Source organism: Trachypithecus francoisi, unplaced genomic scaffold (assembly GCF_009764315.1).
Source record: "Trachypithecus francoisi isolate TF-2019V2 unplaced genomic scaffold, Tfra_2.0 Lachesis_group15, whole genome shotgun sequence".
Lineage (NCBI taxonomy): Eukaryota > Metazoa > Chordata > Mammalia > Primates > Cercopithecidae > Trachypithecus > Trachypithecus francoisi.
Window position 1 is genome coordinate 114945830 of NW_022681460.1, and position 17086 is coordinate 114962915.

At 47.4% G+C, this 17086-nt stretch overlaps 1 protein-coding gene across 5 annotated transcripts in view; it reads left to right on the forward strand.

Annotated features, from left to right (window-relative positions):
• Positions 1-3783: 3783 nt before the first annotated feature.
• The window catches only part of NPRL3 (NPR3 like, GATOR1 complex subunit), a 63643-nt gene continuing 50340 nt past the window's right edge, over positions 3784-17086 (forward strand). For 3 of the 5 annotated variants that reach the window (XM_033236456.1, XM_033236458.1, XM_033236459.1), the window contains exons 1-2: positions 3813-4091; positions 14708-14777. In XM_033236456.1, the coding sequence (XP_033092347.1) occupies positions 3974-4091; positions 14708-14777 (188 nt within the window). In that variant the 5' untranslated portion in view covers positions 3813-3973. Of the gene's footprint in view, positions 4092-14707; positions 14778-17086 lie in introns of all 5 variants that reach the window. The other 2 variants (XM_033236457.1, XM_033236460.1) reach the window with 1 other exon arrangement.

Sequence of the window (17086 nt, forward strand, 5' to 3'; positions counted from 1 at the left end):
ACTCTCCCAATCAAAGAAATGCAACCTAGAACAAGACGCCATTTTCCTTTCTGGGAATTTCAGAAAAAAAAAAAAAAAAGTTATGCAGTCCGGGCTTGGTGGCTTACGCCTGTAATCCCAGCACTTAGAGAGGCCGAGGCGGCTGGATCACAAGGTCAGGAGATCAAGACCATCCTGACTAACATGGTGAAACCCCGTCTCTACTTAAAATACAAAAAATTAGCTGTGTGTGGTGGTGGGCGGCTGAGGCAGGAGAATCACTTGAACCCGGGAGGCAGAGCTTGCAGTGAGCTGAGATCCTGCCACTGCCCTCCAGCCTGGGTGACAGAGCGAGACTCTATCTCAAAAAAACAAAACAAAAAAATAGCCGGGCGAAGTGGCCGGCGCCTGTAGTCCCAGCTACTCGGGAGGCTGAGGCAGGAGAATGGCGTGAACCCGGGAGGCGGAGCTTGCAGTGAGCTGAGATCCGGCCACTGCACTCCAGCCTGGGCGACAGAGCGAGACTCCGTCTCAAAAAAAAAAAAAAAAAAAAAGTTATGCAGCCCTGTGCAAGAACACACACCTGTGGTAGTGCTGAGCCATTTCAAACACACATACCCTTCACCCTGGTGAGGCCAACCCAAAAATCTGTTCTGCAAAATACACATTAGTGTCAGTGTTGGTGCAAGAGGGTTACTTGCAACAGTGAAAACGCGCACCCCTCAGTCTAGTGGTTAGGTTCTGGTGCCTTTGATGTGCTTGGGAAAGTTCTGGAAGCAGCCAAAGAAGACCATTAACTTTAGTCACCTCCTGGAGAAGCCTGGGATAGGGTGGGTGGGGTGATTTTTTAAAGAACCACTTTATTGAGATATAATTTACCATACCATACCAATTTGCATACCATAAAGCTTAACCACTTAAAGTGTACACTTCCATGTCTTTTAGTGTATTCACATTCACAGAGCTGTGTGACCATTACCACAGTCAACGTTCCCCTTCAAAAAAACCCATATCTATTAACAATAGCTCCATATTTCCCCTGATCCCCCGGCAGCCCTAGGCAGCCACTCATCTTTCTGTCTCTATGGATTCGCCTCTTCTGGGCATCTTATATAAATGGAATCATATATTACCGTGTCTTCAAGATGAATTCATGTGCCGCACTTCATTCCTTTTTTACGGCTGAATGGTATTCCCTTAAACGAACTATACCATACTCACCCATTCATCAGTTGATATACCCTCGGAACACTTCCACTTTGGGCTATTGTGAATAATATTACTAAGAACACACATGTTTTTGTGTGGACATATGCTTTCATTTCTCTTGGCTCTATATCTAAAAGGGGGATTTGCTGAGTGTCATGTTAACTCTAACCTTTCAGGAACTGCCGGCCTGTTTTCCACAGCAAGTGTAGCCTCCTACATTCCCACCAACAGGAGAGAGATTCCTGTTTCTCCACACCCCTGCTGACACTTATTTTGTCTTTTTGATTATAGCCATCATAGGACATGTGATGTTGCATCTATTTGTAGTTTTGATTTGCATCTCCCTAATGCCTAATAATGCTGAGCATTTTTAATTTCTATTTTTTGTAGAGACAGGGTCTGGCGCTTTTGCCCAGGCTGGTCTGGAGCTCCCGGCCTCTCAGCGCTAGGGTCACAGGCACGAGCCTCCACCGTGAGCTGAGCATCTTCTGGTGCTTATTGGCCCTTTGCATAATGCACTGGAAAAAATTCATATCCTTTGTGCATTTTTCAATTGATTGTCTTTTGATTGTTGAGTTGTAATTTTCCTACATTCTAGATACAATTCCCTTATCAGATATGTGACTTACAAATATTTTCTCCTGTTCTGTGGGTGGACTTTTAATTTTCTTGGTGGTGTCCTTTAAAGCACACAAGTTTTTGTTTTGTTTTGAGATGGAGTCTTGCACTGTCACCAGGCGGGAGTTCAATGGCATGATCTCGGCTCACTGCAACCTCCACCTCCTGGGTTCAAGCGATTTTCCTGCCTCAGCCTCTGGGATTACAAGAACGCGCCACCACGCCTGGCTAATTTTTGTGTTTTTAGTAGAGAGACGAGGTGTCACCATGTTGACCAGGCTGGTCTAGATCTCCTGATCTCCTGATCCACCCACTTCGGCCTCCCAAAGTGCTGGGATTTCAGGCGTCAGCCACCGTGTCCGGCCACATGAAAGTTTTTAATCTGGTGAAGTTTAATTTATTTTTCTGTAGTCCCTCCTGCCTTTAGGGTCACTGCCTCATCCAAGGTCTCGAAGATCTCCTGTTGGCTTCCAAGTGTTTGCTTTTTTTTTTTTTTGAGACAGAGTCTCGCTCTGTCGCCCAGGCTGTAGTGCAGTGGCGCAATCTCGGCTCACTGCAAGCTCCACCTCCCGGGTTCGAGCGATTTTCCTGTCGCAGCCTCCCCGAGTATCTGGGATTACAGGCACGCACCACTACGCCCAGCTAATTTTTTTTTATTTTTTTATTTTTAGTAGAGACAGTGTTTCACCATCTTAGCCAGGATGGTCTCGATCTCCTGACCTCGTGATCCATCCGTCTCGGCCTCCCAAAGTGCTGGGATTGCAGGCTCCTCCCTCCCTCCCTCCCCTCCTTCCCTCCCTCCCTCCCTCCCCTCCTTCCCTCCTCCCTTCCTCCCTTCCTCCCTTCCTCCCTTCCTCTCTTCCTTCCCTCCCTCCCTCCCTCCCCTCCTTCCCTCCTCCCTTCCTCCCTTCCTCCCTCCCTCCCCTCCTTCCCTCCCTCCCTCCCCTCCTTCCCTCCTCCCTTCCTCCCTTCCTTCCTTCCTCTTGATTCGGAGTCTCGTCGCTCTGCCGCCCAGGCTGGAGTGCAATGACGCGATCTTGGCTCACTGCAACCTCCGCGTCCCGGGTTCTAAGCGATTCTCCTCCCTCAGTCTCCCAAGTAACTGGGGTTACGGGCGCCTGCCACCACGGCCGGCTAATTTTTTGTAGTTTTTAGTCGAGACGGGGTTTCACTATGTTGGGCAACTGCTGACCTCGTGTTTCCCCCTCCTCGGCCTCCCAAAGTGCTGGGATTACAGGCGTGAGCCACCGCGCCCGGCCCGTGTTTGGCAGTTTTACCACTTCATTTAAGTCTGTGAGCCACTGAAGTGATTTTTAACTTTTTCCTTTTATCTTTTTATACTTTATATTTCCAAGTTTGAATTTTCTCTCCAAAGCAAGTGTTATTTTTAAAATGAAGAAACCAACATCAAGAGGGATGCTGACTCGACCCCGCGCCTTTCCCATCCGCACCTTGACCCCAAGTGAGACTCGGAAGGCTCCAGACAGCACCGGGGCGGCTCGGTGGCTTCCAGAAGGCCCTGCGCCTGCGCATTCCGCTGCCTGCGCCTGCGCCTGCGCCGTTTCCCCGGCTGTCGCCTCAGCACCTCCTCCGGGCGGTGTCGCCGAACTCTCGCGAGCCCGGAGGGTGGCACGTGGGTTGATGATTGTCGCGCTGCTCCCTCCGCCTCCGGCCCGGCCTCCTGAGGACCCCTCCGCCTCCACGCCTGCTCTCCTCTGGCCCCCTCCGTCTCCGCCTCCGCCCTCCTCAGGCCCCCTCCTCCCCCGGCGCGGTCCTCCTCAGGCCCCCTCCGTCTCCGCCTCCGCCCTCCTCAGGCCCCCTCCTCCCCCGGCGCGGTCCTCCTCAGGCCCCCTCCTCCCCCGGCTCCGTCCTCCTCAGGCCCCCTCCTCCCCCGGCGCGGTCCTCCTCAGGCCCCCTCCTCCCCCGGCGCGGTCCTCCTCAGCCCCCTCCTCCCCCGGCGCGGTCCTCCTCAGGCCCCCTCCTCCCCCGGCTCCGTCCTCCTCAGGCCCCCTCCTCCCCCGGAGCCGTCCTCCTCAGGCCCCCTCCTCCCCCGGCGCGTCCTCCTCAGGCCCCCTCCGTCTCCGCCTCCGCCCTCCTCAGGCCCCCTCCTCCCCCGGCTCCGTCCTCCTCAGGCCCCCTCCTCCCCCGGCCTCGGCCCCACGGCGGGATGCGGGACAACACCAGCCCCATCAGCGTGATTCTGGTGAGCTCGGGGAGCAGGGGCAATAAGCTGCTGTTCAGGTACCCCTTCCAGAGAAGCCAGGAGCACCCGGCGTCCCAGACAAGTAAGTGAGCGCTGGGCGGGGGCCTGGCGCTCGGGGGGCCGCCTCCTTCCCGGGCCGCCTCGCGGAGCTTAGCTTTTGCTGGGCATTCGAGACCTGCTCGTTGTAGAGTATTTGAAAAGTAGAGAAAGGAAACAAAAAATTTAACAATTAAAATCATGCATTGTTCACCACACCAAAGCAACTACTGCTGACATTTCATCAGTCTCCAGCCTTTAAAAAATAAAGTGAAATAAAATGAGTTTTGGATGTATTCATCTTGAGAAAATACAAAATTACGCAAACAAGGCCAGTCGCTGTGGCCCACACCTGTAATCCCAGCACTTTGGGAGGCCGAGGTGGGCGGATCACCTGAGGTCAGGAGTTCGAGACCAGCCTGGCCAACATGGTTGAAACCCCGTCTCTACTAAAAAAAAAAAAAAACCCCAAAAATTAGCCGGGCGTGGTGGTGCGTGCCCATAATCCCAGCTACTCGTGAGACTGAGGCAGGAGAATCGCTTGAACCCGAGAAGCGGAGGTTTCAGTGAACCGAGATTACAGCACTGCACTCCAGTCTGGGTGACAGAGCGAGACTCCGTCTCAAAAAAAAAAAAAAAAAGGTTATGCGACCATCTGAAGTTGTCTTTGACACCCCCAGTTCCAGCCAACACAAGGATCACCCATGGCCGTGTTGGGAATTGTCTGCCCTGTGCATAGATGCAGATCTGTCCACAGAAAAAGAGAACATTGCGTGAGGTTTTTCATTGCACGAATTGTTCTGTGGTTGGCTGCCTTTGCAAGCAGGGATCAACCTCACCCTTAACTGCAGGCTGCTGCCTTCCCCGGTGGACGGCATGTAGATTACTTTTGATTTTTCTTCATCATGAGTGTTCAGTTTTTGTTTTTATTTTATTTCTTGAGACGGAGTCTCGCTCTGTCACCCAGGCTGGAGTTCAGTGGCGCGATCTCGGCTCACTGCAACCTCCACCTCCCAGGTTCAAGCAATTCTCCTGCCTCAGTCTCCCAAGTAGTTGGGACTACAGGCGCACGCCACCATGCCTTGCTTTTTTTTTTTTTGTAGAGACAGGGTTTTGCCATGTTGGCCAGCCTGATCTGGAACTCCTGGCCTCAAGTGATCCACCTGCCTCGGCCTCCCAAAGTGCTGGAATTACAGGCGTGAACCACCGCACCCGGACTGTTCAGTTTTTATTTTATGTTTTGTTTTAAAATTACTTTTTTTTTTTTTTTTTGAGACGGAGTCTCGCTCTGTCGCCCAGGCTGGAGTGCAGTGGCCGCATCTCAGCTCACTGCAAGCTCTGCCTCCCGGGTTTATGGCATTCTCCTGCCTCAGTCTCCCAAGTAGCTGGGACTACAGGCGCCCGCCACCTTGCCTGGCTAGGTTTTTGTATTTTTTAGTAGAGACGGGGTTTCACTGTGTTAGCCAGGATGGTCTCGATCTCCTGACCTCGTGATCCACCTGCCTCGGCCTCCCAAAGTGCTGGGATTACAGGCTTGAGCCACTGTGCCCGGCCTAAAATTACTTTTAAACTTGTGATATGGCAGAAAGTTTTAAAGATACAAAGGAGTTTAGATTATGAAAGTTCTTTCCTACCATTGGCCCCCAGTTTCCATCATAGGGGTAACTAGTGTTACCATTTTTCTGTGTCTTTCCAGGACCTTCTGTGTTAATACAGGCGTATGCATTTCTTTTTTATTTTCATTTTTTGAGACGAGTCTCGCACTCTCGCCAGGCTGGAGTGCAGTGGCGTGATCTCGGCTCACCACAACCTCCAACCCCCTGGTTCGAGCGATTCTCCTGCCTCAACCTCCCGAGTTGCTGGAATTACAGGCATGCGCCACCATGCCCAGCTGATTTTTTTTTGTATTTTTAGTAGAGATGGGGTTTCACCATGTTGGCCAGGCTGGTCTCGATCTCCTGACCTCGTAATCCGGCTGCCTTGGCCTCCCAAAGTGCTGAGATTACAGGCGTGAGCCACTGCGCCCAGCCTGCACTTGTGTTTTTTTAAAACTAAGCACAAGCAAAGGCATGCACACCATACACACTGTTCTGCCCGTTTTCATTTTCACTTCATGTCTGCATCTTTGATGTAGAATCAGAACCTGTCCAGCATCCTTGTCCTTTTTACCAGCCACAGTGAATTCCATTAGATAAACATATTGTGATTTGTTTATCTCGCCCTCTTCGTTGATGGAAGTAAACTTGTTTTCAGTCTTTTGCTAATACGAAAAGTGCAAACGTCCTTTCCATGTATTGTCATTTTGCAGAATTCTTGTAATTTTTTTTTTTTTTTAAATGGAGTCCCACTCCGTCGCCCAGGCTGGAGTGCAGTGTGGCGCCCTCTTGGCTCACTGCAAGCTCTGCCTCTGGGTTCACGCCATTCTGCTGCCTCAGCCTCCCTAGTAGCTGGGACTACAGGTGCCTGCCACCACGCCCAGCTAATTTTTTTTTATTTTTATTTTTAGTAAAGACGGGGTTTCACAGTGTTATCCAGGATGGTCTCAATCCCCTGACTTCGTGATCCGCCCACCTCGGCCTCCCAAAGTGAGAATTCTTGTAATGTTAAATCCCTGAAGTAGCATGGTTGGGCCTAAGGGATAAGGAGCATATTTATTTTTAATAGGTTAGATTTTTCAATCTTTGTTAATCTGGTAGGTGAAAAATTGTATCTGGTAGTAATTTTAATGTTTATTTGGCTTTCAATTGAGATAGAAAGCATGTTTTCCTGTTTTTGGAGCCATTTGGATTTCCTTTTCAGTGACTTATTTATAACCTTTGCCTAATGTTCTCTTGGGTTGTTTGATTTTTTTTCCTTATAGATTTGAAGGAGTTCTTTGTATATTTAATGTAAATATAGGTCGTGTGACAAAGCTATAGTTACCCTGTTTGCTTCTGTGTAGTTCTTGCCAGAGTTTTTATTTTTCTGAAGTTTTAGTCTAATCTCTTGTGATTTCTTAGTTTTGTTTTAAATAGAAAGACGTTCTGCTCTCCAAAATTGTTTTATTTTATTTTTTGAGGCGGAGTCTTCCTCTCGTGCCCAGGCTGGAGTGCAGTGGCCCAATCTCGGCTCACTGCAAGCTCCGCCTCCCGAGTTCACACCATTCTCCTGCCTTAGTCTGTAGTAGCTGGGACTACAGGCACCTGCCACCACACCCAGCTAATTTTTCGTACTTTTAATAGAGACGGGGGTTTCACTGTGTCAGCCAGGATGGTCTCGATCTCCTGACCTGGTGATCCACCCGCCTTGGCCTCTGAAAGTGCTGGGATTATAGGCGTGAGCCACAGTGCCTGGCTCTGCTCTCTAAAAGTATTAGCAACAACAATAAAAAACTCCCTTATTTTCCTCCAGACTATGTCTTTTTTTTTTTTTTTTTTTTTTGAGACAGAGTCTCTGTCGCCCAGGCTGAAGTGCAATGGCGTGATCTCGACTCTCTGCAACCTCCACTTCCCGGGTTCAAGCGATTTTCCTGCCTCAGCCTCCTGAGTAGCTGGGTCTACAGGTGCGTGCCACAACACCCGGCTAATTTTTGTATTTTTAGTGGAGACAGGGTTTCACCATATCGGCCAGGCTGGTCTTGAACTCCTTACCTCGTGATCTGCCTGCCTCGGCCTCCCAAAATATGTCTGGTTTTTTTTTTTTTTTTTGAGACGGAGTCTCGCTCTGTCACCTAGGCTGGAGTACAGTGGCTGGATCTCAGCTCACTGCCAGCTCCGCCTCCCGGGTTTACACCATTCTCCTGCCTCAGCCTCCAGAGTAGCTGGGATTACAGGCGCCCGCCACCTTGCCTGGCTAGTTTTTTGTATTTTCAGTAGAGACGGGGTTTCACTGTGTTAGCCAGGATGGTCTCGATCTCCCGACCTCGTGATCCGCCCATCTCGGCCTCCCAAAGTGCTGGGATTACAGGCTTGAGCCACCGTGCCCGGCCAGTATGTCTGGTTTTTATTTTTTTATTTTATTTTATTTATTTTATTTTTTTTTATTTATTTATTTTTTTTTTGAGACGGAGTCTCACTCTGTTGCCCAGGCTGGAGTGCAGTGGCCGGATCTCAGCTCACTGCAAGCTCCGCCTCCCGGGTTCACGCCATTCTCCTGCCTCAGCCTCCCGAGTAGCTGGGACTATAGGCGCCCGCTACCTCACCCGGCTAGTTTTTTGTATTTTTTAGTAGAGACGGGGTTTCACCGTGTTAGCCAGGATGGTCTCGATCTCCTGACCTCGTGATCCACCCGTCTCAGCCTCCCAAAGTGCTGGGATTACAGGCTTGAGCCACCACGCCCGGCTTGTCTGGTTTTTAAATGTGTTTGTCTTGGCATAAGGTGAAGGCTCACCCTAAGAACTGATATTTTCTGGACACTTGGGAAGAGTTGTGGATGAACTGCTTGGTTGCCTTTGGAACCCTGTGGAACAGGAGTTATAACAGGCCACAGCATGGCCAAATGGTGATTGATTGGGCCAACATAATTTACTTTTCCATATGGCTATCTGGTTCCAACATAATTTTATTGAATAATTCACCTTACTTCTACTAATTAATTTTTCTGTCTTTATCATGTGCTAAATTCTCATGTTTGCTTAGATCTATTTTTTGATCTTTGTTTTTTTAAATTTTTAAATTTTATTTATTTATTTATTTATTTTGAGACAGAGTCTCGCTCTGTCGCCCAGGCTGGAGTGCAGTGGCGCGATCTCGGCTCACTGCAAGCTCCGACTTCCGGGTTCATGCCATTCTCCTGCCTGGCATGGAGAGCCTCCCGAGTGGCTGGGACTACAGGCGCCCGCCACCTCGCCCAGCTAGTTTTTTTGTATTTTTTAGTAGAGACGGAGTTTCACCATGTCAGCCGGATGGTCTCGATCTCCTGACCTCATGATCCGCCCATCTTGGCCTCCCAAAGTGCTGGGATTACAGGCTTGAGCCACCGCGCCCGGCCTATTTTTTGATCTTTCTTATCTCCAATGATCTATGTGTAGGTTCCATAATAATTAATTACTGTAACTTGATATTATGTTATACTATCACGTTAGATTAGTCTTTTGTCATTACTTTTCTTTTTCAGCATTATCCTGACTATGCTTTATTCTTTTTCCCTGTAAACTTTAGCATCAAGTGTATTAGGTCCCACTCCCAAGCTCTTGGTGTAGGTAGCTTTGAATCCGTTGATTAACTGTGAAGAAAAAGCATCTTTATGTTGAATCTTCCCTGTCAGGAACATGATATGTCTTCTATTCATTCTTTTCTCCCTTATTAGCTTTTCCATTGTTTTCATGGGCCTCTTGCACTCTTCTTAGGTTCATCACTAGGTTTTAAATTTTTTTTACTCTGGTAAAGTATTATTGTTTGTGTATATGAAGGTTCTTGGTGTATGTACATTTAAATTTTTTTATTTTGTCTGTGCTTTTTCCAACCTAATTGTCATCCCACACTGCGAGGGTGTGTGTGTGTACATGTGCATAGGGCCTACCTTGTCTTATTGCACTTCACTTTATTGTGTTTTTTACAAATTGAAGGTTTATGGCAACCCTGTGTCTAGCAAGTCTGTCAGCACCATTTTTCCAACAATATATACTCACTTTGTGTCTCTATGTGATGTTTTGGTAATTCTTGGAGTATTTCAAACTTTTTCATTATTACTGTATCTGTTATGGTGATCTGTGATCTTTATGTTACTATTGTGATTGTTTTCGGGTACCATGAACCATGCCCACATAAGATTGCAAATTTCATCAAGAAATGTGTATATTCTGGCTGTTCCCTCATCTGTTTCCATCTCCTTGGACCACCCTGTTCCCTTAGACACAACAGTATTGAAATTAAGCCAGTTATCTGCAGTGGTCTCTAAGAGTTCAAGTGAAATAAAGAATCACATGTTTCTCACTTAGAATCAAAAGCTAGAAATGATTAAGCTTCTGGAGGAAGGCATGTTGAAAGCTGAACTAGGCCCAAAGCTAGGCCACTTGGCACTAAACAGCCAAATGGTAAATGCAAAGGAAAAGCTCTTGAAGGAAATGGAAAGTGTTACCCCAAGCCAGGCCTGCACCTGTACTCCCAGCTACCTGGGAGGTGGAGGCAGGAAAATTGCTTCAGCCCAGGAGTTTAAATCTAGCCTGGGCAACATAGGGACACCCTGACTCTTCAAACAAACAAACAAACAACAACAACAAAAAAAAAACGCTGGGCGCAGTGGCTCACATCTGTAAACCTAGCACTTTGGGAAGCTGAGGCGGGCGGATCAGGAGGTCAGGAGTTTGAGACTAGCCTGGCCAACATGGTGAAATCCCGTCTCTACTAAAAAAAAAAAAAAAATACAAAAATTAGCTGGGTGTGGTGGCCCATGCCTGTAATCCCAGCTACTCGGGAGGCTGAGACAGGAGAATTGCTTGAACCTGGGAGGCGGAGGTTGCATGAGCTGAGATCCATCATTGCACTCCAGCCTGGGCAACAAGAGTGAGACTCTGTCTCAAAACAAAAGAAAGCAAACAAACGAAAAGTGTTATTCAGTGAGTGCATGATAAAAAAGCTGAATAGCTTTGTTTGTTGCTGGTATGCAAAGTTTTAGTGGTCTGGATAGGTCAGACCAGCCACAATATTCTCTTAAGCCAAAGCCTAATCCAGAACAAGGCCCTGACTCTCTTTAATTCTGAGAAGGCTGAGAGAGGTGAGGAAGCTGCAGAAGAAAAGTTGGAAGCTAGCAGAGGTTGGTTCATGAGATTTAAGGAAAGAAACCATCTTTTTTTTTTTTTTTTTTTGAGACGGAGTCTCGCTCTGTCGCCCAGGCTGGAATGCAGTGGCCGGATCTCAGCTCACTGCAAGCTCCGCCTCCGGGTTCACGCCATTCTCCTGCCTCAGCCTCCCGAGTAGCTGGGACTACAGGCGCCTGCCACCTCGCCCGGCTAGTTTTTTGTATTTTTTAGTAGAGACGGGGTTTCACCGTATTAGCCAGGATGGTCTCGATCTCCTGACCTCGTGATCCACCCATCTCGGCCTCCCAAAGTGCTGGGATTACAGGCTTGAGCCACAGCGCCCGGCAAGAAACCATCTTTATAATGTAAAAGTGCAAGGTGGACCAGGTGTGGTGGCTCACGCCTGTAATCCCAGCACTTTGGGAGGCCGAGGTGGGCGGATCACGAGGTCAGGAAATGGAGACCATCCTGGCTAACACAGTGAAACCCTGTCTCTACTAAAAATACAAAAAATTAGCTGGGCGTGGTGGCGGGTACCTGTAGTCTGAACTACTCCGGAGGCTGAGGCAGGAGAATATCATGAACCCAGGAGGCAGAGCTTACAGTGAACCGAGATCGCGCCACTGCACTCCAGCCTGGGCAACAGAGTGAGCTCCGTCTCAAAACAAAAAAAAAAAAGTGCAAAGTGAAGCAGCAATTGATGATGTTGAAGCTGCAGCAAGTTATTCAGAAAATTTAGCTAAGATAATTGATGAAGGTGTCTTCATTAAACAGCAGTCTTCCTTCCTTCCTTCCTTCCTTCCTTCCTTCTTCCTTCCTTTTCTTTTCTTTTCTTTCTTTTCTTTCTTTCTTTTTTTGATGGAGTTTTCACTCTTGTTGCCCATGCTGGAGTGCAGTGGTGCAATCTCAGCTCTCTGCAACCTCCACCTCCTGGGTTCAAGCAATTCTCCTGCCTCAGCCTCCAGAGTAGCTGGGATTACAGGCATGCGCCACCACACCCGGCTAATTTTAAAAATTTTTTTTATTGTTAGTAGAGATGGGATTTCATCATGTTGGTCAGGTTGGTCTCGAACTCCAGACCTCAGGTGATCCACCTGTCTCGGCCTCCCAAAGTGCTGGGATTATAGACATGAGCCACCACCCCCCGCAACAGATTTTTAATGTAGACAAAACAGCCTTATATTGGAAGGAGATGCCAGATAGGACTTTCATACATAGAGAGAAACCTGGCAACTTTAAAGGACGGACTGACTCTCTTGTTAGGAGCTAATGCAGCTAGTGACCTTAAGTTGAAGCCAGTGCTCATTTACCATTATAAGAATCCTAAGACCCTTCAGAATTATGCTAAATCTACTCTGCCTATGCTCTGTCAGTGGAACAACAAAGCCTGGATGATAGTACATCTGTTTACAGAGGGTTTACTGAATATTTTAAGCCCACTGTTGAGACCTACTGCTCAGAAAAATATTCCTTTCAAAATATTGCTGCTCATTGAAAATGCATCTACTCGTCCAAGAGCTCTAAGGGAGATGTATAGGGAGATTAATGTTGTTTTCATGCCTGCTAGCACAAGATTCATTCTGTAACCCTTGGATGAAGAAGTAATTTTGACTTTCAAGTCTTATTATGTAAGAAATACAACTTGGAAAGCTATAGCTGCTGTAGATACTGATTCCTTGGACAGATCAGGGCAAAATAAATTGAAAACCTTCTGGAAAGCATGTGCCATTATAGATGCCATTAAGAACATTGGTGATCATGTCAAAATATCAACAGTAACAGGAGTTTGGAAAAAGTTGATTCCAGCCCTCATGGAAGACTTTGAAGGAGTCAAGACTTCAGTGGAGGAAGTAACTGCAGATATGGTGGAAATAGCAGGAGATGTAGAATTAGAAGTGGGGCCTAAAGATGTGACTGAAATGCTGCAATCTCACGATAAAACTTGAATGTACGAGGACTTGATTGTTATGGATGAGCAAAGAAAGCAGTTTCTGGGCTGGGTGTGGTGACTCACACCTATAATCCCAACACTTGGAAGGCTGAGGCAGGTGGATCACTTGAGCCCAGGAGTTCAAGACCAGCTGGGCAACATGACAAAAACTCATCTCTATTAAAAATACAAAAACTAGCCAGGCATGGGTGGCATATGCCTGTAGTCCCAGCTACTCAGGGGACTGAAGTGGGAGGATCACCTGAGCCTTGGGAGGTCAAGACTGTAGTGAGCCGTGATCACACCACCACACTCCAGCCTGGATGACAGAGTGACACCCTGTCTCAAAAAACAAAGAAAAAAAAAAAAAACATAGCTTCTGGAGATGGAGTGTATTCCTGGTAAAGATGTTATAAACATTGTTAAAATGACAACAGAGATTTTGAACAGTCTATAAACTTAGTTGATAAAGCAGTGGTATGGTTTGAGAGCATTGCTTCCAATTCTGAAAGAAGTTCTGTGGTGGATAAAGTGCTGTCAACGTCCCATACTACAGAGAAATCTTTCATGAAGGAAGAGTAAATTGATGGATGTAGGAAACGTCCTTGTTGTCTTATTTTAAGAAATTGCTACAGCACGCCAGACTTCAGCAAGCACCACTCTAATCCATCAACAGCCCTCAACATTGAGGCAAGGCCTTTCACCTGCAAAGTGATTGTTTTGATAAAGGCTGAGCTGATCTTTAGCGTCTTTCTTTCTTTCTTTCTTTCTTTCTTTCTTTCTTTCTTTCTTTCTTTCTTCTTTCTTTCTCTTCTTTTCTTTCTTTCTTTCTTTCTTTTTCTCTTTCTTTCTTCTTTCTTCTTTCTCTTTCTTTCTTTCTTTCTTTTTCTTTTCTTTTTTTTTTTTTTTTTTTGAGACGGAGTCTTGCTCTGCCACCAGGCTGGAGTGCAGTGGCCGGATCTCAGCTCACTGCAAGCTCCGCCTCCCGGGTTCACGCCATTCTCCTGCCTCAGCCTCCCGAGTAGCTGGGACTACAGGCGCCCGCCTCGTCGCCCGGCTAGTTTTTTGTATTTTAAGTAGAGACAGAGTTTCACTGTATTAGCCAGGATGGTCTCGATCTCCTGACCTCGTGATCCACCCGTCTCGGCCTCCCAAAGTGCTGGGATTACAGGCTTGAGCCACCGCGCCCGGCCATCTCTTTCTTTCTTTCTTTTCTTTCTTTCTTTCTTTCTTTTCTTTTCTTTCTTTCTTTCTTTCTTTCTTTCTTTCCTTTCTTTCCTTTCTTTTCTTTTTCTTTTCTTTCTTCTTCTTTTTGGAGACCTAGTCTCACTCTGTCACCCAAGCTCAAGTGCTGTAGCACAATCCTCAGCCTCCCCAGTAGCTGGGATTACAGGCTCCCACCACCACGCCCCGCTAATTTTTGTATTTTTAGTAGAGACAAGATTTCGCCATGTTGGCCAGGCTGGTCTCGAACTCCTGATATCAGGTGATCCGCCCACCTCAGCCTCCTAAAGTGTTGGGATTACAGGCGTGAGCCACCGTGCCCAGCTTGTCACAGTTTTTGAAGATAACATAAGATTTGTCATTTTATGATTTTTAAGTGTATAATTAAGTGACATTAATTACTTTCATTATATTTTGCAACCATTATGGCTATCTATTTCTAAAGCTTTTTCATCACCCAAACTGAAACTCTGTAACCACTGACCAGTATCTCTTCATTTCCTCTGCTCCCAGCCCCCGGTAACCTCTAATCTACTTTCTGTCTTGATGCATTTGCCTGTTCTAGATGTTTCATATACTGTAAGTGCACTATTTGTTCTTTTGTCTTTGGCTTCTTCAGCATGATATTGTCAGGGTTCATCCAGGTTCATTCCTTTTTATGTCTGAGTAATATCCCATGGTATGGATAGACCATGTTTTGGAAAACATGGCTTTTAACGGTTCTGTAATCCTCCTGTATGTGGAAGGATCCTGTTTTCTTAGCCCTTCTCCTCTTTTTGCCCTCACTCAGATAAGCCACGCAGCAGATACGCTGTTAACAACACGGGCGACCATGCTGATGACCAGGATGGCGATGCCAGGTAAGGGGTCTGTGGTCACTTCAGGGTGGGGCTGGTCCTGGTCCCAGGCCTGGACAAAGCCCCACCTTCCTGTTCGCCTAGATATTTTCTCCGTGAGACGTCTGGTGTTTTTTTTTTTCCATTTAGTGTGTGCTTTCAGGTAGTGTGGAGTGGAGGATTGCATAGACAGTCTTGGGCACCTGTTCCAGCTTCAGGCCTGTCTGGTGGGTAAAGCAGGTGAGAGAACAGACGAGGCCATGTCCCTGTGGGATGTCTATCTCCTATGAAAGAAATGCAGAGGAAAGCAGATCCTATATTGTTGTCTTTGATTCTGATTCCTTGAGCATGTACCCAGAGGTCAAATGCAGGTGCTTGGGTATAGCTCAGCCTGGTCAAGTCCCTCCTTGGAGTCCAGGCTTAGGTGGTGATGTGGGCAGTGAGGCTTAGAGCTGGGATGGTGTGAACCTGGATGTTCTTTGATGTTCTTTTAGGCACAGATGAAGGGTGGATCCAGTTCCTTCCTGTGTTTGTGCCCTCTGCTCTCTCTGGGAGGCACTACCGGGGTAGGAACTTTAGAAATGACCACTTCTGCCTTCTGTTCATTTTGAAGCGTAGTCAATGCTAACATAGGCCCAGGTGAAGGAAGATTGTGAATCACCTGCCCTGAGTTCCCTTAAACACAGACAAGGCCTGTGTGGAGTCAAGGACTTGGCCTCCACCATCCTGGGAAAAAATAGCTAAGATCCCTAGGCTGGGCCTTTGCTGTGCAGCGAGGTAGTGCTGTTTCTCTGCAGTTCTCTGACAGGCAGCACCACACTTGCCATGGCAATTTGCAGTTCTTTTTTAAAAATTTTTATTGATTGATTGTAGAGATGGGGTCTTGCTTTGTTGCCCAGGCTGGTCCTGAGCTCCTGGCCTCAAGTGATTTTCCTTGGCCTCCCAAATTTTTGGGATTACGTACATAAGCCACCATGCCTGGCCACAATTTGTGGTTCCAAGAGTGTGGTTTTTATCCTCTTTTGGGAGGATGTTGGGGCCTCTGGCATGACTGATGACTTTCTCTGAGTGGAGTGGGCTTTGGAAGGGGGATGGAGCTTGCTGGACACCCCATTGGACTGTCATTTTGATGTAGAGGCCTGTGGTTGTCTTGTCCTTTAAATGTGATGGTGGAACAAACTCTGGTTTGTCACAGGCATGTAGAATGCTTTTGCCCTTGCACAGTGCATAGGTATTTCTTGTTCTCCTTCCAGCTGTGCCACAGATCAGCTTAGAGCAGGGCTGGCTGCTGGCCAGCCCCCACATTATCCTTACTCCAAGCTGCAGTGGATGTGAGGCCCAGGCTGCTGAAGACTCAGAAGGAAGGCTGGCAGTACCTAATTCCTGCAGTTAATTTTCAGACTTACAGTGACATGACCATGAGGATATTTTCTAGGGAATTAATTTAATATTTAACTTAATGAAGAGGTAAAACTGTGGGAGGGGCGTGCTTCTGTCTAGAATCTTTTATTGAAAAATTGCTTCATTCAGTAATTTTAGCACATCATCTATCTGTAAGTCTCACTGCCTGCCACTCCTGTTTTCCAGATACAGGGTTAATACCCTCAGGGACTCCGTTCCTCTCCTGTTTTATTTTGTTATGTAGGCCCACAAGCCCCTGCTCTGCCTTGTCATAGCTCAGAGCATGTTCCTGAAGCAAGGCCGTGAAAGTGCGTCACATCCACTCTCTGTGTCTTTCATTGTTGTTCCCTAAAGTGCTTTTCTTTCTGAAACCAGAGCTTCAGTTTGCCACACCGAAACAGTATTAACAGGCTACACAGTAACTTGTGAGGGGTGGTGGCCTGCCTTAGAGAAGTGAGGACACAGCTGTGCTGCTCACTATTACAAACATTGGCGAATGTGGCCATTTAAATTGAAATTAACTGCCAGGCGCTGTGGCTCACGCCTGTAATCCCAGCTCTCAGGGAGGCAGAGGCGGGAGGATAGCTTGAGCCTAGGAGTTCGAGACCTGCCTGGGTAATACAGCGAGACCCCGTTCTCCACAAAAAGGAAAAAAAAAAAAAAACAAAAAAATAAATTGAAATTAACTGAAATAGGCCAGATGTGAGGCTCATGCCTGTAATCCAAGCACTTTGGGAGGCCGAGGCAGGGAGATCACCTGAAGTCAGGAGACCAGCCTGGCCAACATGGCAAAACCCTGCCTCTACTAAAAATACAAAAATTAGGCATGGGGGCACATGTCTGTAATCCTAGCTGCTCTGGAGGCTGAGGCAGAGAATCACTTGAACTTGGGAGGCGGAGGTTGCAGTGAGCTGAGATCGCACCACTGCTCT